This window comes from Bos grunniens, chromosome 3, assembly GCF_055505025.1.
Source record: "Bos grunniens cultivar Pamir isolate PY7600 chromosome 3, Bosgru_T2T1.0, whole genome shotgun sequence".
Taxonomy (NCBI): domain Eukaryota; kingdom Metazoa; phylum Chordata; class Mammalia; order Artiodactyla; family Bovidae; genus Bos; species Bos grunniens.
The window spans coordinates 89840193-89863265 of record NC_141167.1 but is presented as its reverse complement, the minus strand read 5'-3'; the positions used below and the strand labels follow the sequence as shown (position 1 = coordinate 89863265).

Sequence of the window (23073 nt, the reverse complement as noted above, 5' to 3'; positions counted from 1 at the left end):
AAAGTAATTTTCACAATTGTATTAGACATGGCTTATCCCAGGCTGTTTGTGCATCACAAAGTGATTCTGCTTATATTTAAGCCACTTCCCACTACCTCCAATGAATTGCAAGGAATTCAGGGGAAGTAAAATCAAGTTAAACAAATGACAGGAAATAGTACAATGGAGGGGAAAATGTATACTCTGAATTCCAAAACCCAATATGCATGACTTTTGCAATTTGGGGTAGTTGAGGAATAATCATCAGAATGGATAATTACAGGCCAAATACCAAAAGCAGAGATAGAGGGACACCCAAACCACCTCCTAGTTACTATAAGCTAGACATGTAGAGAGTCACAGAAGCTTTGGGACACTAGCAAGATGAACCATCATCAACTCACTCTTTTTTTTTATCCCAGTCGTTCCAGCCTTAATTTGAAAGCAGATGACGGACTGAGACCAAACTGCAAAACATCCCAGATCACCACAGCCATCATCAGCATCCCCACTCCCCCAGCACTAACCCCAGAAGGTGAAAGTCGGCCACCCCCTGCCAGCCCGGGCCCCAACACGAACATTCCTTCCATAGCCAGCAATGTTGTCAAGGTCTCTGCCTTGTAAAACCACTGGACGGAGGGCCAGTGCTGGTAGTGGGAGTGAAGGGGGCTGGCATGTTGGTGGGTGGCCACTGGGACCACTCCCTCCCCCTTCCCCACTATTCCTGCCTGCCCTGTTGCACCCCTAGCACTGAAACTTGTGCCTGGAAGAGAAGGAGGCAGCGAAGGGGCACGTGAGGTTCACTGCTGCTGGCGTGGACACAGCCCTGAGCTACTGCATCTTGCTGGGGCCAGAGGAAGGGAGGATGGGTGGGGGTAGGGATGGGATGTGGGGGTACAGGCTGTGAGCCAGGCCAGGGCCCGGAGGGGGGGGAGCCTCAGACCAAATAACAGATGTTTCTGGAGACCCCAGTGAAGAAAATACAAGACCAAGAGCAGCACAGAGGCCGAGTTGTCACATGCAAAACAGGAAGAAAATATAACACTGTGTATTTAAGCACCTTTTTCAAGGCTCTTAATGGATAATATTTATTCATGGGAAAAGGTGGAAAACAAAAACACCAACGGAGTTTTGTGAAATGTTTTTCTCCATGGACCCAATACCTTTGAACCAAAACTGCATTTTGTGAGGGTTTTTGTTTTTGTTTTTTTCTCTCTCTCCTTTTATAGCAAAAGCTTTTAGGCTAAGAAGTCAGTTACTGCTGAGTTCTCTCTTCGTTCCCCCAGGTAGATGAGGTCAAATGAGTCTGGGCCCCACTGCCCAGCTGACCTGCACAGAGCTGCCAAGTGACCACACAGCAACACTCACCCTCTGTCTGTCCCTGTCTGCTTTGTCTCTGAACCTCTCTGCTTCACCCCCTGGGTGTTTTTCTCTGTGTCTAGCCATCTGTCTCGACACGGACCCCGGTGATCCTGAGACATGTTAAAGAAGGCCTTCTCCACTGCCAAGCAACTACAGACTCATGCCCGGGAGTTCTATTTATGTGAATGCAGTGGTGGAAGAGAACAGAACAGAGCAAAAATGGGCATTTAGGGATGAGGGACATCTACCTTAAAGAGCAGAGTGCTTCCCTTGTGATTGGAACCACTGGTGTTTGAAGTTTGCATTTCTGGAGAAGAAAGGGAATGACCAGATTTATCACATTGGGATCTTGAAAAAGGAAACAGCCAACACTGGAGAGGCACAGGAAATTTCGGCCTGTGCCAGTGCAGAGAGAACAGAAGAACCCAGGGCTCCCAGCAGCAGCCGGCCCCTGTGGCACCTTGCTCTGCACCCTTCTTTCAGGACCCACAATAAAGCCCATCCAGAGCTCTGCCAAAAGGCTCCATGAGCAGTTAACTGCCGAGAAGGCAGTGGTATGGGGACCAAGCTCTGACTTATCTCATACCTGAGGCAACTCCCACAGAGGCTGCAGAAGGTTAAGCCTGGGTGCCTCATGAAGGATTCTCCAGAGTGAAAGCAAGTGAGAGATCACAGATGATATACTTACCTGGTCTGAATGATGCCTTGGGGTCCGAAGAGTCTTTAGGCCGGCTGTCCCTGAAGATAACTGAAATGGGGTAGAAGCCTGATCACCCCCCTGAAAGTGAGGAAGTAATTATTTCTGGAAAACCCAGACACATTTCTGTGCAAGTGGTTTGTAGCCACGTGGGGCTGGGAACACTATTTCTGGAATCCAATCAATTTTCACTGCTTTTAGCAGAGCAGGTGGGCCTTGGGGTGAGTGACAAAGCCCTTACCACCCTTCCCAAACCCTAGCTAGCCTATTGCAGTCTCTCTAGCCTGGATTCTGAGATATAGGAGTTCCTCAGGAACTCTTTATCCATTCAGCAACTTAGTGATTAGCTGTTTAATCATGGGCCGAGAATTTTTCTGCCCACCAGAGGCATCCAGAGGAGTTTCACTAGCCTGGAACCTAAAAATTACCTTCATTGGCTTCCCTATGACCCCAGCTCTATTGACCCTGCAGAAGGAGAAAGTCAAAGGGTTGTGAGGTGACACCTAGCCAGGTGAGCAGAAGGGCAGAGGAGAGGGAGCCTTCTACTTCACACTGTCCTCATTGGTCACTGACTGGGTCCTTTCTCTGATTTCCCCCTAACCCGAGAATGGGGTGGTTCTGGCCCTCTGAGCTCATGGTAGAAGTAGGCAGAAAGGCTTTACAACTACAGAGGAATTCGTGTGTATACACAAACACACAACAACCTAAACACACTCGGGAATAAGTTCTTTAACCCATTCATGTCATACATATGCCTCATTAGGGAAGGCAGAGGACTGGGCTGGACTCCATTTAAATGGCAGGCCAAGGACTAGAAAAGAAACTTTTCTCTTGAAAGAATGGATAATGGAACAAAGTTAGGAAGGTCTAAAGTTTCTAAGTATGTATCATGAGAACTGAATGGGGTAAAGGATAAAGAGGTAAATAGGAGCATGGTTACATATACATGTGAATGAACTGTGTTTAAGAACAGATCATCACAGGGTTAGAATAATGACTGCTCCAACCTGGGACCTGTTTGGTAGTGTACTGGGGGAGCATATTAGTGATTCCCATAAAAATTAATGAAGAAATTTTAAAAATCATGTCCCAAATAATTTCCTGTTGTTTTTTGACCCTAATGAACTGAATGTTTTGTATTCCTTAAACTTCATTTCCAAATCTCACATTATACCAGGTCCTAAATGACCACTGGGGCTTCCCTGGTGGCTCAGATGGTAAAGCCTCTGCCTGCAGTGCAGGAGACCCGGGTTCAATCCCTGGGTTGGGAAGATCCCCTGGAGAAGGAAATGGCAACCCACTCCAGTACTCTTGTCTGGAAAATTCCATGGATGGAGGAGCCTGGTAGGCTATAGTCCATGGGGTCACAAGGAGTCGGACACGACTGAGCGACTTCACTTCACAGCTGATAAAAAGCTTGGGTTGTCTCAGTGGGGTGGATTTGCTCCTGGAAGGATTTCACCTGGATTTCAAAGGACCATTAGACTAACCCCTTCAGCTCCATCCCTCAATGTAGTCTTAGCCAAAGATGAGAAATCCACTTCACTCAAGAAAATGGCTTGTCTACACAACGGAATACAGCCAGAAGGGCCAATACTGCTAAAGGGTATTTGTAAGTAAACAAAAAGGCCAAATGTGCCACGTCAGTTTAATGTCTAACTTAATGGCCAGTGACTGAAGAAATGGGATATTATCAGGGTTTCCAGGGGACAATGGCTTTCTGGGGAAATGGCTTGAGCTTTCATAGTTCTTTCATGAATCACTTCAGCATAATAGAAGATTCACAAAACTACCCATTCGATCCTACTTAACATTAGGGAGGGTTAAAAACAAACCAATACGCTACATTCAAATGAATGGAAACTTAGAAAACACGGAATTAAGAGTATATCAAACTAGAAGAGATTAGAGACTATCTAAGTCATTTTACAGTATAGGCTGATGCCCAGAGAAATTAAGTGACCTGCTCAAGGTCATGAGGTCATTTAATGACAGGGCTGGGGTCAGAACCCAAGTCCCTTGAATATTCGTCCAATGCTTTTTCCATTACACACATTGCCTCTCAGCAACAATGCTCAGAGAAGACCCATCAGAGATTACTTGCTATAACTACAGACATAGTCATGTGTGAATGCCAATTATTACTTGGACACAAGCCCTTTGAAACCACCTGACTGTACCAGTATAACCCATACCTTGGAAACCACCATCCACTAGATAGAATCAGCTAAGGACTATCAATTCTGTCAAAAGCAGGTGAGTAAGTGTACAGTCAGGTTTTTTCAGTCCAATGCTGTCCTTCCAATGCCCTTAATGAAGAGAGGGCTAGGACATTTTAAAGCATTCTTTATGTAGTCTTTAATCCTTTCTACAACCTCTGGTGGTAGTACGTCAAGAACTAAATCTTTAATTCACAGAGGGGAAAACAGGCAGAAAGAAGCTGAGTGACATTCAAATTCACATGGCAAGCTAGTGGCAGAACTAAGATCGCAATCCAGAGCTTAGACATCTTGCCCTGGGACTTTTCCCTTGACATTATGCTGTATTACTCTGAGGCTTGCTTATATGTTTAATACTTGGACTTTCAGAACCATCCTGAGCCAGGACCTCCAGAAGCACACACTGTACTATTCCTCCTTCATCCCCTCCTTTTATTACCAGTGTCAAGCTCAAGACCAGTTGCATAGAATCCTGTTCAAAAGACTAGGTATTCTCAATGATAGTTGAACACGTGAGTCTACGATCATACAGGAGGATAAAGTCAGCAAGTGGAAAAGTGAAAGTAAGAAAAATAAAAAATTTGAACAAAAATTAAAATGGCCAGTTAATGCTGATTCACAATTAACAAGCATCAATTTATGGATATGCTTGAGGACCTGACCCAGTTTTCAAACGATGATTCCTGCAGCTCAGGATCATGTCACTTTTTAGAATTGATCTAAACCTAGATGTTTAGGCTATTAATGAATTCTAGTGATCCAGGCTCCCTCACTTCAATTACCAGAGAAATACAAGGCATAAACATCCTAACGCTGTTAATCTAAGGCAATATTAGTTTCCCTTCTCATCTAGTTGGCATGGTAACCATAACAGGGACCCAAAAGACTACTTTCCCTGAGTTCCTTATGAAATCTCTGCAAAGCTTTAAAATGAGTGAAGGAAAAATGTTATGACCTGTCACCCTTGGAGCCCAAACAGCATCATGATGAGCATCATTAGAACTAAGAGAAAGTGGATCAGAAAAAGAAACAGCTTTAAAGGGGTTCCTTTTGAGTCTTGTTTTCAATTCAGAATGTTCTATGTTTTTCTCATCAAGTGTGGGAATGAATTTCTCTTAGCAGGTTTCTCAACTACACTGGATGATGTCACACTAACCAGTGTAGGGCACTGACCCAAGTCCTGGGGGGCTCCTTGGACCAATAGACTATTTTACAAACCTGGGTGGTGGGAGGGATGGTATATTTTTGATAATCAGACATTCCAATGTAATGTTTTCCTTAGAGGTCACCCTCCCCCATTAATGTTATTGTGAAAAACATCACGTGTGTTCTTTTCTATTTTCATATAATAAATGGGCTTTGCTTACCAACATCACAATGGCAAAGAAGAAATACTGTACAAAACTGCAGAAAGATAAACATGTGAAATCTTTCTATGGAAACAACAACAAAAAACAAACCAACTCTTGAGTTTCCTGTTGTCTTCTTTTGAAACTGTAGTGCGTATGTTAAAATGTGTATCATTTACAGTATTGAGTCATGTGCCACTGCTGTACCCGATGTATCCAATCTGGATTAAACAACGTGCCACAAAATGATTATGACTGTTTAATACCTGTATTCTCCTGCTCTACATTAGAAAATAAGGGTAATTTGAACAGAGACTTTCTCCCTCGCCAGAAAGTCACAGAATCTCAGAAGGGTGCTTAAGCTCTGGTCTCATCTTCCCTTCCCCATCCTCCCTCAATGCGAGCAACTCCTTTATGACATCCGAGATGGTTCTTGCCTGCTTGTATACTTTAGTCATGGATGTTCACTAACAGGGAAAGCATTTGATTGCATTTGTCAACAGCTCTATTTTGAGACTCAGCCCTGCATTACTGAAAGAAAAATAGGCTTTTATGTATCCGTACTGGTTCTGCTGAGAATACACTGAATATCTACCATCTAAACCAACGTCTCAAACTAAAAGGAAAACTCAAAATTAAACGCTATATAGAGTATAGCAAAAAGCTCGGATATTAGAGGACAGAGCACATGTTCAGGTTCTATCATTTATATGACTTCACATCAGTGTTTGTGTGTGTGCATGTGGTCACACCCCGCAGCTTACAGGATTCTTAGTTCCCTGACCAGGGATTGAACCCTTGTTCCTGGCAGTGGAAGCACGGGTGTCTTTAACCACTGGACTGCCAGGGAAGCTCCCAGTCTCTTCTCTCTTGGCTTCAGTTTGTTTCCTCATCTTAAAAATGAGGGGACTGGGTTAGATATCTTGAAGATCTGTTCTTAGTAATTCTGGTTTAGGTAGTGAGAACTGGCATTTTCACATTTCACCATAATGTGGCAAGAACAATGGGAGTTCTTTTGATTTCCCCACAACAGCCATCGATGAAAATTGTAAGGTTAAAGCAAATATAAGGTTTGCTGTGTGTAAATGTAAAGCAAATGTGTGATGCCAGAAGGCCCTGAGTTGGCTGTGAAATTCATTTCTATCACTAATGTTCATAGCTTTATCATCCACTAGGTGTCACTACAGATCCACAGTTCAAACAATCTGGAGCAGAGTAATGAAATCAAATGCATGGTGAGCAATATGTGCTTTTTCATGAAAAAAGCACATGTTAACTGGGGTATACATGCTTGTTCACAGACACAAAGCAATAAACATATTCTGTCAAAATGAGAGAACAACCTGGTAATGCAGTTCCAATGTCAGTTATGACTATCAAAAATATAATTTTATTTTTTAAGATTAAGATAGGGTTATTTATATTTGAGGGAGGGGAAAAATACCTAAGACTTTAAACTACTCCCTTGACTCATACAAGTTGATCCATTAAGTATCATAATTTCTGTTCAATTATTTTTAGTGTTCAAGGGCTCTTACCTTTAAACCATTTTTTTAAGGTTAGTGATCGTGTTAGTAGCTTAGTCATGATGTCCAACTCTTTGTGACCCCAGGAACTGTAGCCTGCTAGCCTCCTATGTCCATCGAATTCTCAAGGCAAGAATACTAAAATGGGTTGCCATTCCCTTCTCCAGGGGATCTTCTCAACCCAGGGATCAAACCCAGGTCTCCCACACTTCAGGGAGTCTTTATGGCCTGAGCCACCAAGGAAGCCCTTTTTAAGGTTAGGTTAGGTTTAAAAGGTTAGCAATTATTACTGCAATATTTACACTACTTTTAAAGATTACTTTTAATTACCCAAAGTTATATTCTTTAAGTCAGAATCATCCAAAGCAACAGGTTTCCCAAACATTTCTCTACATGTTAATGCTGCTAGCCTAATTTATGTCTAACTTGAACAGCTATATAAATGTATGGATTTAGTATTCTAGAAGTCAGGCATTAAACCAATTCATAGTAGTCATGTATGTAAATGTATGAAGGCTCTCTATACTCATAAAAAGATATTCCTTTTCTCTAGAAATTATCTTATTAGTCATGTACCAGTTAAATCTTAGAGCTGGAAGGGACCCTAAAAATCTTTTGGTCTAACTGCCTCCTTTTACTGGTGAGACTATTGGACTTTGAGAGGTTAAATGACTGCTGCTGCTGCTGCTACGTCGCTTTAGTCGTGTCCGACTCTGTGCGACCCCATAGACGGCAGCCCACCAGGCTTCCCGTCCCTGGGATTCTCCAGGCAAGAACACTGGAGTGGGTTGCCATTTCCTTCTCCAATGCATGAAAGTGAAGTGAAAGTGAAGTCGCTCAGTCGTGTCCGACTCTAGCGACCCCATGGACTGCAGTCTACCAGGCTCCTCCGTCCATGGGATTTTCTAGGCAAGAGTACTGGAGTGGGGTGCCAGTGCCTTCTCTGGGTTAAATGACTAGTACAAGGTAAAAAAGTTGGTAGCAGAGAGTCAACTAAGACAAACACTCCTTCCACTACACCACAAAACATTCTCAAGTAAATCTGCCTAAAACCTACCTACAGCTCCTAACAGATTAGGGGGATGTGCACCTAGACTGATAATTTCAGCAGATTCCTTCCACAGCCAGCACAATAACTACACCTCTTATCTGGGAAAGGTAACTGCTGAAATGTTCCAAGGAAAATGCTTATGAAAAATGAAATCAGTATCTTCATGTGTTATGGTATATGCTTACCTCCAGCTTATTTTCCTTTTAAAAAAAAAAAAAAAAGCAAACACAAAAAAGACAACCCTAAAAGAGAATCCAATTAATTTCAAGACTAATGGGTATCCTAATTTCTAATTAAGATACAGAAGTATCCTAATTAAAATCCCCTAGCAATGATAAACTGTGAACTTGGCTGTACTGTGGGGGAAAAGGGTAGGAAAAAAAAAAAAGAGCTAAGCTCAATTATGTAACAACAGGATCTTAAACGTGTAATTAAAGTCATCTTAATGACATGCTGGACCTAATTATGGATTTGCTATTTACAGTGTTAATTCACTCTAACTTGGTAATACATGTACAGTACTGGTATGTATAAGTAAAGCCTATCACTGCCCAACCCAAAATGACAGGAATCTAAGTTAAACCATTAGGGCTGTGTTATGTGAGTGCTGGACAGTTAATGACAATGGCTGCAGATGTTTGCTGACAGCCCTGGGGGAAAATGTTAATAACTGCCTAGACAAGTATGTACACAGGAAAGGAGAGCTTCCCTTTTAAAAAGTAAATACATATCTCTGTTCATAGGTGGTTCTCTCACTACAAATCCCTTTCACAGAAAGGATTTGGAACCAAACATGAATTCATAAAAGGGATGCTATAAAGAAATTAAAGAATATGTAACTTCTAATTACATTTTTCTAAATCATAATTTATAGACACAGAATTTCAGAAAAATGCTAGAAACTTCCCTTAGCCTACTAACTAGCAGAATAAGGCAGCTATTAATCTGGGTCCCAGAGATGGGCTTCAAAAGGTCTATGAACCCTTTGAAAAAAAATTGTTTACAGAATGAGAAACTTTTTGGGACAAATCTATAGCTTTCATCAGATTCATAAAAGGATCCAAAAATCAACAAAGATGAAGAGCTGCTCCTTTTCCTGAGAAACAAAAGACAGCCACTGATCCTTAGCTATTTAATGCATATCAAAAACACAGACAGCTCCTATAATCTTAAAAATAAGACATCATCATCAAAAGATGAACAATAAACATGTCAGCACACTTGGCTGAATTTCTTTTTTCACTGGAAGCAAATAGCATCAAATCAAGGACCTTGGGAAAGTCTAAATCAATGTTTATTCCCAAAAGGAGAAGCAGTTTTCTATCTACCATGCTACAAATTTCTGTAAGAACACACCTCTATGGAAATGCAGCCCAAGACTTTTGGAAAGAACTCCACAACATAAACCAGCATTACCTTTCAAATCTCAAGGTTTTTATTTCTTTTAAAGTAAGCAGTGGTATAAGTCTTTTTCAGTGTTTCTTTTCAGAACGGCTTATAGAAAATGGCACCCTGGGACCTTTAGCTTTACATCCCCCAAATTTTCTTTCAGGAATCTAATCCAGGGAGTTTCTTTAAAAAGATCTTTAAAAAGATAATACACTTGACCTACATCAGGTTGATTTAGGTCAAAACAACCTGAAAAATAGATATGTCCCAGCAGAAAGCCTCAAGACTTCTCCAGTTCCTCAAAAAATGCCACTATACACCACTCCCCGATAGGTCAAGGAGGATGGCAATCACTTGATATGCCCAGATGGTGTGAGGGGCAGCCTACTGTCACTGGGTGCTGTGCATCATTTCTTGTAGATAAACGGTATTCATCTGATAGGCTGCCATCCAACTTGGATGCCTCTGAGCATTCCAATAATACGACTGAGAAGCAGCAGCATAGTATTCCTGCCATGCCCTGTAGTAAGCTCTCCAGTACTCCTCATAGTCCTGATATGTATCAGAAAAACTTGGATGTGTTTCCCTCTGGCAGTCATACCAACCATCTTCCTGGGGTTCTGTCTGCAATCGATAGGAAGATCGCCTGGGAAGGTTTCTCCGGCTCTGCTTAGCTCTCTGGTTATGGTTAGCGCCCTCCTTATGCCTTGTCTTTACTTGGATTTCAGTTGATTCTTGATACTCTACTAGGCTAGGGGTGTCATTTCCATTCAGAGGCTGTTCCAAAGAGATATGGCCATCCATAGGAATAGATTCTGAGTCTTTCAGCTGAGTATCAGAAGAAACTTCCAAGTATGACTTATTTCCTTTGCTCTGGGAAGAAGTCCTTGAGCTGTAAGAATCACTGTCACTCTCGGAGTCTCCAGACTGGCTGCTACTTGCCAATATCTGCACTCTCTCTTCAGTAATCCTGTTTTTCACAAAACCATTTTGAGGATTCACAGACTGATCCTCAGGACCTGTGTAGTGTCTGATGATTTCCACAGGTTTCTCTAAACCCTCTTTAATATAGTGTTCATAATCCTCCACCAATTCTGCAAAAGTCAAAATACACGGCAAATGGGTTTTAAAGGAAGACAGACAAGGAATTTTGGGGAGTGACACAGAAGCTTCTTTGACTTGGTGCTGACTGTTAGTAGGGTTTTCAATAGAGGTCTGAACAGAATTCTTCATTTGCTCTTCCGGTTGTACTGCACAGCCCAGTTCTTTTGGTGGTATGACTTTTTCTACGATTCCACACTCTGAATGGCTTTTCACAGGAAGTTTTTGTTTGGTATTACTTTTTGATTTCACTGATACTGTAGATATAGAAGTATTCCTAGATGAAGCCATGTGTTTACCATGAGCTTTCTGAGTTTGAAAGGTTCTCTCTATTTTTTGAATATGCTTTTTTAGAGGCTGGGTAGGTACACTTGCTAAACCATATGTATGCATGGCAGCTTCAACCTCCACATCCCAATCCAAACATTCTTCCATCAGATCAGGAGGAATAGGATCTACATAAAAGGAATTAAAAAGTATTAAATTCTCAAGTTGCTTTAGACCAGCATTTTCTGAATGGTTTAATAAAGCTTTCCATGGTCAAAAGAGTTAAGAAACAAAATACACTAACAATATACTAAGAAGCTTAATATATTAGTATTTAAAAAGACCTAAGTAATCCTCACAGGAAAGAATTTTGGTGACAAATATACAAGACCATCCCATACTCATTAGCAGTATCACCCTCTAACCTCTCAGTGAAAAGAGCTGATTCTAGGAGTAAGGTGCCTCTGTAGCAGTTCTCCTACCCCTCGTCATCTCCCTCTCACCAACTTCTGCCTGTGATCTCACGACTCATAGCAGCAAAACAAAGGTATTAGAAAACAGACCATGCTCCCTAAAGCTTACCAACTGGGAAATATTACAACCGCAACTCTGCACCCAAGTAAATCTGCCACCCTATATTATATTCTACCAGGGAAAAATCAACTCCCTCAATGGTGGAGGGAAAAAACCTCCACAGGGGAAAAAAGACAGATAGATGACTGTGAAAAGACCTGTGATATCAATGGCACTTGTAAATCTAAAAAAATGTACTGGCTCCAACCCTCTGAATTTCCTCTTCCAGCCAGGTGTGACAATTTGCTTCTACCTACACTCAGGTCTTTCCAAAGTGTGACCAATTTTCATCTTAGAGCAAGTACACAGAGCCTCAGCTTTACAAAGAGCTCACCTGTCACTGCTGGTGCTGTTCCATGTATGTGTACCCACTACTCATTCCCTCAGATCTGGATTCTTCAGCTGGGGCTCTTGATTCTTCATTGAATAGAAACTCTGACTAAACTCAGATTCCTGCTAAGATGATATCCCTTGCTTGCAGAGATCTATCATTCAGGTCAATTTCCCTCCTAATCCTGCTCCTGGATACTCACCTGAACAGTCTGTGGTCACACAAGTGTCTAGTCCAATACAGATCTAACACCATGAGTATCATTTTCTCACAATTTCAGGGCTCTGTTAACACTTCATAAAGATCCAAATACATGTCATTTTCCAGTAACCAAAGACAACTTTTTATCACTAGATGTTATGATACTGAATCCTACCACAAGGCCTACTCCTCCTATGTCAATTTTCAATTTTTTTCTGTATTTATAATTACAAAGATTATCAATACTTATAGAGAGAATTAACAAAATATAGTCTCAGAGAACCTAAAGACCATCTACTCTAAAAACAAATACTTTGTAAACCCGGACATAAGCTTAGAGTAATTTTAAAAATCTGTAAAAAGATAATAAAATGAATTATCACAAAGCCAGAACTACTAAAATTCACAGTACTCCTAGACCTGTGCTTAATCTAGCTTTGTAAAAATCACTAAAGGAGTGAAATATATTGGTAAATATTCACTGCCATATTTATTCAATAACATATCCCATTTTCTAGAAGATCATTTATATATATGTTTATATAACTATACAATATCTATATTGTATATATATATACAATATATATATACAATATACAATATTGTATAATATATACAATATTATATAGATATATATCTATATAATATATGGAGGAGGAGATAACAGAGGATGAGATGGTTGGATGGCATCACTGACGCATTGGACATGAGTTTGAGTAGGCTCCGGGAATTGGTGATGGACAAGGAAGCCTGGCATGCTGCAATCCATGGGATCACAGAGTCGGACAGAACTGAGAGACTGAACTGACTGATGTGTGTGTATGTGTGTGTGTTTGTGTGTGTGTGTGTGTGTGTGTGTATATACACACCTGCTTTATATATATATATATATATATATATATATATATATATGCCTGTCTCTTGGGAAATCTGTATGCAGGTCAGGAAGCAACAGTTAGAACTGGACATGGAACAATAGACTGGTTCCAAATAGCAAAAGGAGTACATCAAGGCTGTATATTGTCACCCTGCTTATTTAACTTACATGCAGAGTACATCATGAGAAACACTGGGCTGGATGAAGCACAAGCTGGAATCAAGACTGTCAGGAGAAATATCAATAACCTCAGATATGGAGATGACACCACCCTTATGGCAGAAAGCAAAGAGGAACTGAAGAGCCTTTGATGAAAGTGAAAGAGGAGAGTGAAAAAGTTGGCTTAAAGCTCAACATTCAGAAAATGAAGATCATGGCATCTGGTCCCATCACTTCATGGGAAATAGATGGGGAAACAGTGGAAACAGTGGCTGACTTTATTTTGGGGGGCTCCAAAATCACTGTGGATGGCGACTGCAGCCATGAAATTAAAAGATGCTTGCTCCTTGGAAGAAAAGCTATAACCAACCTAGACAGCATATTTAAAAGCAGTGGCATTACTTTGCCAACAAAGGTCCATCTAGTCAAGGCTATGGTTTTTCCAGTAGTCATGTATGGATGTGAGAGTTGGACTATAAAGAAAGCTGAGCACCAAAGAATTGATGCTTTTGAACTGTGATGTTGGAGAAGACTCTTGACAGTCCCTTGGACAGCAAGGAGATCCAACCAGTCCATCCTAAAGGAAATCAGTCCTGAATATTCATTTGAAGGATTGATGTTGAAGCTGAAACTCCAATACTTTGCCCACCTGATGCAAAGAACTGACTCATTTGAAGACCCTGATGATGGGAAAGATTGCAGGCGGGAGGAGAAGGGGATGACAGAGGATGAGATGGCTGGATGACTTCACCAACTCAATGGACATGAGTCTCAGTAAACTCCAGGAGCTGGTGATGGACAGTGAGGCCTGGCGTGCTGCAGTCCATGGGGTCACAAAGAGTCGGACACGACTGAGCGACTAAACTGAACTGAACACACTAACATGCATACATTAACATATACAGTTGACCTTTGAATAACACAGGTTTGAACTGAGGGTTTGAAGGTCCAGTCATACACAGACTTCTTCCAGTATATATGACAGTACTACACAGTCTGCTGTTGGCCGAATCAGTGAATGTGGAAATACAGATATGGAGGGCTGACTCTGAGTTATACAGGGACTTATGCTGCACAGAGGCTCAGCACCTCCAACTCCCATGTTATTCAAGGGTCAGCCGTACAGCATATAAATCATATTTCCACACAAGAGTTTAGGGTTTTTAAAAAAAGTTTTCAAGAAATCATTAATAGTTTCAAAACATGCATTGTTTCCAAGATGGCACTTTTAAAAAGAAGCTTGATAAATGATTCATTATAATCAAAAGAAAATACTTAAACATTCAAATTAAAGATACTTCCTCATAATAACAAAGGAGAACATGAGAAGAATTATCTTCACCACAACATAAAAGGTAAGATACATCCTTGATATAAAAGAATAAAATCAAATTTGAAGGCTATAAACTATGGAGTTAATACAACAGAAATATATTTTTCACTTTTCATGTGAAAAATATATTGTTAGCTTACAATTTTCTCCCTGCTACTTATTAACTTTAAGACCTTAGGCAAATAGTTAACCTCTCTCTGTCTCAATATCCTCTTCTACAAAAGGTAGATAATAATAGCACATAACTCAAAGGATTGTGGTGAGCATTAGATGAGTTAACATACATAAATATTTATAAATACTTAGAACATTACACATCATAAATACTCTATGTTTGCTATTATTTTTATTAGGCCTATCATCATTACCATTATTATTTCAACAGCAAATGAAACAGATAAAATATACCTGGTAAAGGCAGAAGATTGATAGTACATTTCTGGGCAATTTTCATCATCATGTTTTCTTCTTCTCCCCTGCAGCAGTAGGTCACTGTCAGTCCCAAAGTTCCTAAAGCACCGAAAGAATGTTAAGTAGTAAGTCAGTTTTCATATAAATGACATTCCAAGTCCACTTGCCACAGTATAGCTTCCTCCCCTTAAAGAAAGCATCTCAATTTTTTTCTTTTTACCAAAACGGCCAGCTCTGCCAATTCGATGCATATATGTCTCGCAGTCCAATGGTACATCCAGGTTTACAACTAGGTTCACCTTCTCAGCATCAATTCCACGGGAAGTCTTGAATTCAAGAAAAGAACAAGTGCTTGTTTGCAGTAACGACTGCATGGACACACCATTATTCTAGTGTAACCAAGAGCCAAATTAAGAACAGGAGGATATTTAGGAGCAAAGGAAAATTTGTTTCTAATAAATAACTGCCTTCAAGAATAAATATTAAAAACACAAAAGACAGTTTTAGGAAAACATATTCCCCAGCACTGGAATATGATTATCTTCTGGTATTCCTGTCAGATACACCCACCTAAAGTAATAGTTGAAATCAGTATATTTGATAACATATGTCCAGATGGATTAGTCACCCAAACTGAACAGCAAATTTACCAGATCTGTGGAAATGAGGACTCTGCAATGAAACTGCTTCAGTTTAGCCATAGCATCAAGACGCCGATTCTGATTCATGTTGCCTAAAAAGATCCAGAAATAAAGTCACATAAAACAAGCTAATATACATTTATCAAATCCACAAAAAGCAGAAATAGTAATACCCAGTCTTAACAGTTAAAAAATGTAACAACCAAAGTTAATTCTGTCATTATATGGAAATCTAGGTTATGACCTAAAGTCAGAATCTTTTAAAATATAGTTAGGCAATCAACTCAAAATTCAATTTTAATTTTTTTCTTATTTTTATTTTTTGGCCTAGCTGCAGTATGTGGGGATCTTAGTTTTCCAACCTGAGATTAAACTCATGCCTCCCTGCAGTGGGAACACAGAGTCTTAACCACTGGACTACCAGGGAAGTCCCTAAAAATTCATTTTTAAACGGTGACTTAGGCTATGCTTGCAGATATAACATTATATCTAAAAGTTACATATAAGGTTTAACAATTCTTAGCAAAATAAAATTGCTTTAATCAGCTGCTTATCAATTTGGTATTGAAGTGTGATCTACAGTCCAAATATTGGTCCATGAGATATATCATTACCAAACAAGCCTATACTAACAGGTTAAAAACTAAGCTGAGATAGCAACCAAAGCTCTAAAAAGGCTCTCACTGATCAAAAATTCCTTTAAATCTTCCATTCCTAGGTCAGCAGTAATAATTCACCTTTGTGTCAAAAATCAATCAGTTCTGAGTCTTCCTTGGTAGTAGTTCAGTGATAAAGAATCTGCCTGCCAACGCAGGAGACATGGATTCAATCCCTGGTTTGGAAAGATCCTTCATGCTGTGGAGCAACTAAACCCATGCATCACAACTACTGAAGCCTTCGAGCCTAGAGTCCATGCTCCACAACAAGAGAAGCCACTGCAGTGAAAAGCCCAATCGCTGACACTAGAGAAAAAGCCTTCACAGCAATGAAGACCCACCACAGTCATAAATAAATAAATGAAAATCAATCAGTTTTGCCTTCCAAGAGACCATAAAAGTCAATTCAGTCAGCAATTCTTAGCAATTTTAACATGATTATCTTAAGACAAAAAAAAGACTTTGTTTTTATAAAATCAGTTATTTGTGGATATAACTCAAGTTTTCTACTATATTATAAACCATGTTACTTCTTAAAAAAACAAGGATATTGGTATAACCAAATCTCAGTGAAAAATAAACCTGAAATTCCGTTTACTCTAAAGACTCAGTATAACCCCACATTAACAAGTCAACTCATAAAGTGGTATCTCTTCTGACTTGGGAGAAGCTTCAAGTCAGGATACTCAACAAAGATTAAAGTTAAGAGATGAAGTTACCTGAAATGTACTCGGCAGGAAAGCCTTTAGAAGAAAGGATATCAGCCAAGTGTTGTGCTCTATGAAAAATAACACAGAGGGTTATAATTTTACAAATACTGCCCACACCTATCTTTGTATTTCATAAGTTCCCCAGATGACTTTTAAGGTACAGTACCTGCTGTGTAAGTTAGAAAAGACTAAGGCTTGATTAAATGGAATTTTGCTGAACAGTTCCTGTAAATGTTGAGTCTTTTCCTCAAAAATCTTATGGGCCAAAGGGTATGAATTGACAATCTTATAATACTGCTTCAAACCTATAAAGAAGAGTCTTCTGTTAAAACAAACCTATTTGCTAAATAAAGCAAATATGAAAGCAATAGACAACTAAACAAAAGAAAGCTCCAGAATATCATGAACAAACCCAGTAAGTAACAAATCCAATATCTATACACACCTATTAGACTCGGATCACTGGAATTTAGTCTTACAAAAGTGGGCTCCCTCATGTACTTTGTCAAAGCATTAGCCAAAAATTCAGGGTAAGTAGCTGACACTGCCAACATCTGTTTACTTGCAGGCAAGGAAGAATAAATCCAACTGCAAAATGAAAGAAAAACACACACTCTGAAAACTATTCAGATGGTAATCACCACTTAGAAAAGCCAAAGACAGATACTTTGGAGCACCATTTTAATAATCAAGTTACTTGTTTTTCTTACTTTATTTGCTCTTGGAAGCTGCCTTCTTCTAAGAGCTTATCTGCTTCATCAAGAATAAAGAGACGTATACTGCCTGGATTCAAGTAGTCAAGTTCTATCAGTTGTTTAATTCTGCCTAAATTCCAGAAAACAAAACAAAACATATTCAAATATTCACAATGCACCAATTTGTGGAAATTTCAACCAATTCTGTTACTCTACTTAACAGGTGGAACTGCTGATCTGAGCCAACCCTCACTATTCTCTATTTACACACTACACCCCACAAATTAGAAATCTTGAGTTCTGATCCTGCCTAAATCTGTTATTCTTCCCTCACATTTCATCACCAGTATGTATGGAAAATAAACACTATTCCTATTAAGAGCTGTAAGGCACTGAATGCGATTGTGATTCTGAGTGATTCATGACTGAAAGATAATACGGAAGCAAAGAATAATCCCAATCCATGGCTTAGAAGGGCTTCCTGAAAGTCATCTCAATACTCTTCTTTTCAAAGGCCTATCCCATACTTAAACATCCTTAGGAATGGAGATTTTATACATTCTGTTGGTAATCCAGTCATGTGTTTATATCTCACTAATCTAATGTTCTTCATCTTTAATACTCAAAATAATTACCATAGTTATCAAAGACTGCCATATTCTTATTGTTATATTAAAGTGCTCAGTTACTTAAAAGCCTAGTAATTAAAAGGTGCTGATATCTTACCAGGAGAACCAACAGCAATATGACACTTTTTAAGTCTGGTTTTGTCTTGAGATAATGGAGTCCCTCCAATAAACACATGACATTCTAACCCTTCCATTTTTATTCCAATGGCTGTGATAACAGAATGTATCTGTACAGCAATTTCTCTTGTAGGAGCCAAGATCAAAATCTAAAAACAAAACATAAAATATACCTTTAACAAGTCAGCAGAATAAATATATAAGGTAGGACTCAAAAAGATATCCCCAGTGCCTGGCATAATTGTTTACAGATAACATGGGCAAATCATATTATCTTTAACATATCTTTGTTGAAGAAATGATCCCCAAACCCAAATCTCCTGTTAATTTGGGTAAGGCCATCTTAGACACACTCTGAATCTAGAAAATGGGAGATCAGTATAATACAGTCACTGTTAAGAACCACCTAGTTACGACAACAGCCAATTACCTCATTACCACAAATCAGGCAAAATGCTAAACCTCACCATAATCTGGTGAGCAAATAAAAGCATAAAAAAAAAATCCCTATTTGTATTCTCAAGAAATGACAAAATTGATACACATGGCAGACTTGTTTTATTTAACATGTAGTAATAACAGAAATCTCTAAACTTCTATTTGGTCACTATCCCATCCATACCTCCACCACTCAATAGCCTCAACGTCTACTTTCCCCGTATACTTGTCATCTATGCCTCAAGGGAATCATTCACCAACTTCACTTCTATCTCTGAGGAGCCACTGGTATTTCATCTGACGTGTAGTAAAATCCACATAACATACCCTCCTTTGGGTCATCTGAGCCAAACTCACCTGGGTACTTAGGTTCTCAAGAACAAGAGAGTCCAAAGCAATGGTGGAGAAGACACAGGTTTTCCCAGTTCCAGACTTAGCCTGAACAATTAAATCTGAGAAGAAAAAAAAGTTAGCTAGGACTGAAGAAACTTAGGTACGAATCCCAGAACTAGAAGGGTCTCCAGAGATCACATCGTTGGCACTTTGGTTTTTACCCTTAACTCTTAAAAAAGCATGAAGCCATATCCAGAAACAGGCCTCCTCCCTGAACCCCTACCATTTCTTTTCTTCTTTAGGCTTAAGAACCAGAGGTTTGAAGTATGAAATCAAAGTATCAGTAGGGTCACATTCCCTCCAAAGGCTCTATGGTCTCAATACAATTCTTCCCTGTCTCTTCCAGCTTCTGATGGCTCTGATATTTCTTGGCGCGAAGCTGTGTAACTACAATTTCTGGCTTTAGTCACTGGATTTAGGGCCTACCCTAATCCAGGATGATCTTATCCGAGATCCTTACTGTTTGCTTTTCTCAAACATAGAATCACTTGTCAGAATGGAATGGACCTTAAATATCTCCAAATTCAGTACTGCGCCTCCGTTTGACAGTGTAGGAAATAGAGGCTCGCGGAATGCGGTGTCGTGACCCTGCAGGCAGCCGCCCTGGGCCCTTCCCGGCCTTCGCCATGGCTCGACCGCCCCCAGCATCCCCCACCTTCGGCCCTCCTGGCTCCGCTAGTGCCCCCTCCCTCACCGAGTCCACATCGCCCCAGAGGGATGGCCTTCAGCTGCACGGGCGACGGCCGCTCGAAGCCAACCGCCCGAAGGCCCTCCAGCACCGGGCGCGACAGCAGCAGCGACTCGAAGTCTGCTGGCTCTGCCAGCAGCACGTCCCCAGTGCGGGTCCGCGGGCCGCTGATGTCGTGAGCCGTCCGCAGGGTCCGCACCGGCCGGGAGGCTGGCTCCGGGGCCGAGAACTGCGTGGCCACACGCTCCGCCGGCATAGCGGTCTCCACGGTCTCTAAGGCCGCTGGGGCTTCAAACGCCGCCGCCATGGTAGCCGCGCCGCCGGATCTCGCGGTACTTGGGGCGAGGCTGGGAGCCTGAGAGCGAGAAGAGGAAAAACTTTATTGGCACTCTTCCCGCGAAGACATTGACACGCCAGGCCTCGAAAAGGAGGGGAAGTTGAAGGCTTAGAAACACTCAGAAACAACTACAACAACAACAAAAAAATGTGACCAGAGGATGGCGGGAAAAGGGAGGAGAGGAAAACAGAGGTTACCAGCGTATCGCCGCCTGCGACCTGTAGAGGGCGCCGCGCTAGCGATGGGAGCACCGCCCCGCCCCGCCCCAAGGCCCTCTGTGGGCGGGTCCGCCCCGCCCAGCGCCCAGAGTTGGCTGCCTCACAAAGCTGGCTTTGTGATGCGGTCTGTGCGTCAAGCTCCCCGCCTCCGGGCCTTGACTCCGCGGTCGCTCCCTCCCGATCCCCACCCTGTCCCGTCCCAACTCGCTGCCTTGACCTGCGCTCTCGGAGAGCGCCCGGAGTACAGCGAGACGATTGACCACGTTGCGTAGTATATGTCTGTGTGGTTTCCTCTTTGTGTCCCCAACCCCTAGCACAGTACCTGGCACACAGTTAGCCCTGATAAAAGAAATCGGATAGGAACCAGCAACTGCACTGACAGCTCCCACATTCGAATCTCCACCTCCGACCTCTGAACTCCACACTTGTACCTCTATCTCCCGTCTCAACACCTCCATCCACTTCGATGTCTAAGCTCAAATTTAATGTTTTCTGCGCGTTGCTCCTATCCCTCCCCAACACCATTTCAAGAACAACTTTAGGTCTCAGCTCAAATATCACCTTTTCAAAGAAGACTTTCCTGAACACCCTGAGATAGGTCCCTCATCCTGGCAGCTCCCCAGCTTTTCTCATCACTCTATTCCCATGTTCTGGTTTATTTTTCTTCATAGTACTTATCACTAGCTGAAATCGTGTTTATTGTCTGTCTCCCCGACTCTATGAGGACAGAGATCTAATCTCTCTTGTTCTCTTCAATATCCCTTGTTGGAAAAAAGCAATCTGACCCAGAGTAAGTGCTCAATATTTATTGAACAAATGAGTTCCTATAACGAAGTCTGAATCATAACCTCCAATGTAAGTGTTTCTGGAACCTAATCTTACAATTCCAAATCTAAAGATAATCCTGCATCTAACCCCAACTTTTGCCTTTGTCCTGATACCATAATTCTGGTCATTATCTCTCACCAGTTTACATTTCCCTTCTCTCTCTCTCTCTCTCTCTCACACACACACACACACAGTGATGATTCAGATTCCAGAAGAGGTAGGAGGACTTTGGCTTGGTAATCTCATTGGGAAGGGGTCCTCAGATGCATTTTTCTTAGAAATTTATAAAACGCTAACAAAGTATCAACTGTTCCTATGAAAGAAGGGGGCCTTGGGAGTGAGCAGTAAAGGTTTCAGACTTCCTCCTAGTACCCTACCTCTTTCATTCACCTAATCCTTGAATCCCAAACCTCAGAATTATTCTTGACTGCATCCTGCACTATACTTCCCCTTTCTTTTTTTTCTTTTTTTTTTTTCTTGACCACATGGTGCAACGTTCAGGATAAACCAGGGAGTGAACCCCTTGAATACTAGGCCAGCAGTGAAAGTGGCGAATCCTAACCCCTGGACTGCCAGGGAAGTCCCTCCCCTTTCTAACAGTTACAAGGGCAGGTAATTTTGCCTCCGAATATCTCATCCATATCTCTTCTCCAGTCTCCATAGCTCTGTCCTATTTTAGGTCCCTTTATCATCCTACTTCAACAGCCTCCTGAGTGGTGCCCTTGCTCAGAGTTTCTTCTCTCTCCCAGGCACCTACCCCACAGGCCCTGGAGTGACCTTTCTTAAGTAGATATATTAGGTTGTTTGGGTCCAGCTTCTGATCCTACGCCTCTTGACCACCTTTTTTATTTCCCATCCCAGGGTCCCACTTCTCACTATAAGTGATTCCAGTCTAGTTCTTCCCTTGTTCTGTTTGTTTATTTACATATCTGTCCTTCACACTAAATAAACTATGAGTTTCTCAAGGATGGAAATCTTCTTACTCTAGGCTGTCCAATCCAGCACCGGGCCCTTGGTGGACCTAATAAACATTGAATGACAGACCTTTTCCTGCTCAAAAATCTAAGCTGAATTTTCATGCTCAGCAGCAGCTGTGTAGAACTCACACCAATCACCAATGAAGAACTTAGCTCTCATCCCAAAAGAAATACAAAGACTATTTTTCCAGAAAAGAACATTTATAGTTTTATAGGCATTGTCATTACATTTGTTGTTTACAAAGTCTTATGGACACAATATTGCAGTTATATTACTAGGCATAAATTATATTGCTATGCTGCTGCTGCTGCTGCTAAGTCGCTTCAGTCGCGTCCGACTCTGTGCGACCCCATAGACGGCAGCCCACCAGGCTCCCCCGTCCCTGGGATTCTCCAGGCAAGAACACTGGAGTGGGTTGCCATTTCCTTCTCCAATGCATGAAAGTGAAAAGTGAAAGTGAAGTCACTCAGTCGTGTCCGACTCTTCGTGACCCCATGGACTGCAGCCTACCAGGCTCCTCTGCCCATGGGATTTTCCAGGCAAGAGTTCTGGAGTGGGGTGCCATTGCCAACAAATCAATACATTTTTTTCTTCAGTAGTTAAAAAATTGGAAGAATGCTGTTATTCATAATGTTTAGTGCCATAAAAATAAAACACAAAGGTAAGAGACCATTTAATAATCAGGAGGTATGAGAGTAACATATACAGAAAAAAGTTGGACTGTTGTCTACCTCCTGGCCTCTCCCAGGATAAAATCACAATGGGACCCCAGCCTCCTTTTATGCAGTTTTGTCTACCTGGAAAGTCTTTCCTTATGTTATATACCTGGAAGCTAGTGGAGGGATAGATTCCTGTGAACTGAAGAAGTGGGAGTAAGATATCAACCCTGAATGGATTTTGAGGTTCAAACAAACAGTCCC

General features: G+C 41.2%; 2 protein-coding genes across 4 annotated transcripts in view; one reads left to right on the top strand and one right to left on the bottom strand.

Annotated features, from left to right (window-relative positions):
* The window catches only part of KCND3 (potassium voltage-gated channel subfamily D member 3), a 231761-nt gene extending 225906 nt beyond the window's left edge, over positions 1–5855 (top strand). For 2 of the 3 annotated variants that reach the window (XM_086391782.1, XM_086391785.1), the window contains one exon: positions 402–5855. In XM_086391782.1, the coding sequence (XP_086247908.1) occupies positions 402–603 (202 nt within the window). In that variant the 3' untranslated portion in view covers positions 604–5855. The remainder of the gene's footprint in view (positions 1–401) is intronic. The other variant, XM_086391783.1, reaches the window with a different exon arrangement.
* A 3740-nt stretch (positions 5856–9595) lies between these two features.
* On the bottom strand, positions 9596–20121 carry DDX20 (DEAD-box helicase 20). The gene is made up of 11 exons (XM_086391781.1): positions 19799–20121; positions 19069–19163; positions 18254–18422; positions 17543–17657; positions 17278–17420; positions 16999–17137; positions 16842–16900; positions 15476–15558; positions 15046–15151; positions 14823–14924; positions 9596–11128 (listed from the first exon to the last, which is right to left on the bottom strand). Exons 1-11 carry the CDS (start codon positions 20097–20099, stop codon positions 9963–9965), a joined length of 2478 nt encoding a protein of 825 aa, XP_086247907.1. The 5' UTR covers positions 20100–20121; the 3' UTR covers positions 9596–9962.
* Between the last annotated feature and the right edge of the window lie 2952 nt (positions 20122–23073).

Excerpts from the sequence above, each read along its gene's own strand:
- DDX20 (XM_086391781.1), bottom strand. The coding sequence starts at position 20,099 with ATGGCGGCGGCGTTTGAAGCCCCAGCGGCCTTAGAGACCGTGGAGACC. Across the intron at positions 19,164-19,798 it reads TCTGGGGCGATGTGGACTCG|ATTTAATTGTTCAGGCTAAG; the intron begins GTGAGGGAGGGG and ends TTTTCTTCTCAG. Across the intron at positions 18,423-19,068 it reads TTGAGAACCTAAGTACCCAG|ATTTTGATCTTGGCTCCTAC; the intron begins GTGAGTTTGGCT and ends TTTTGTTTTTAG.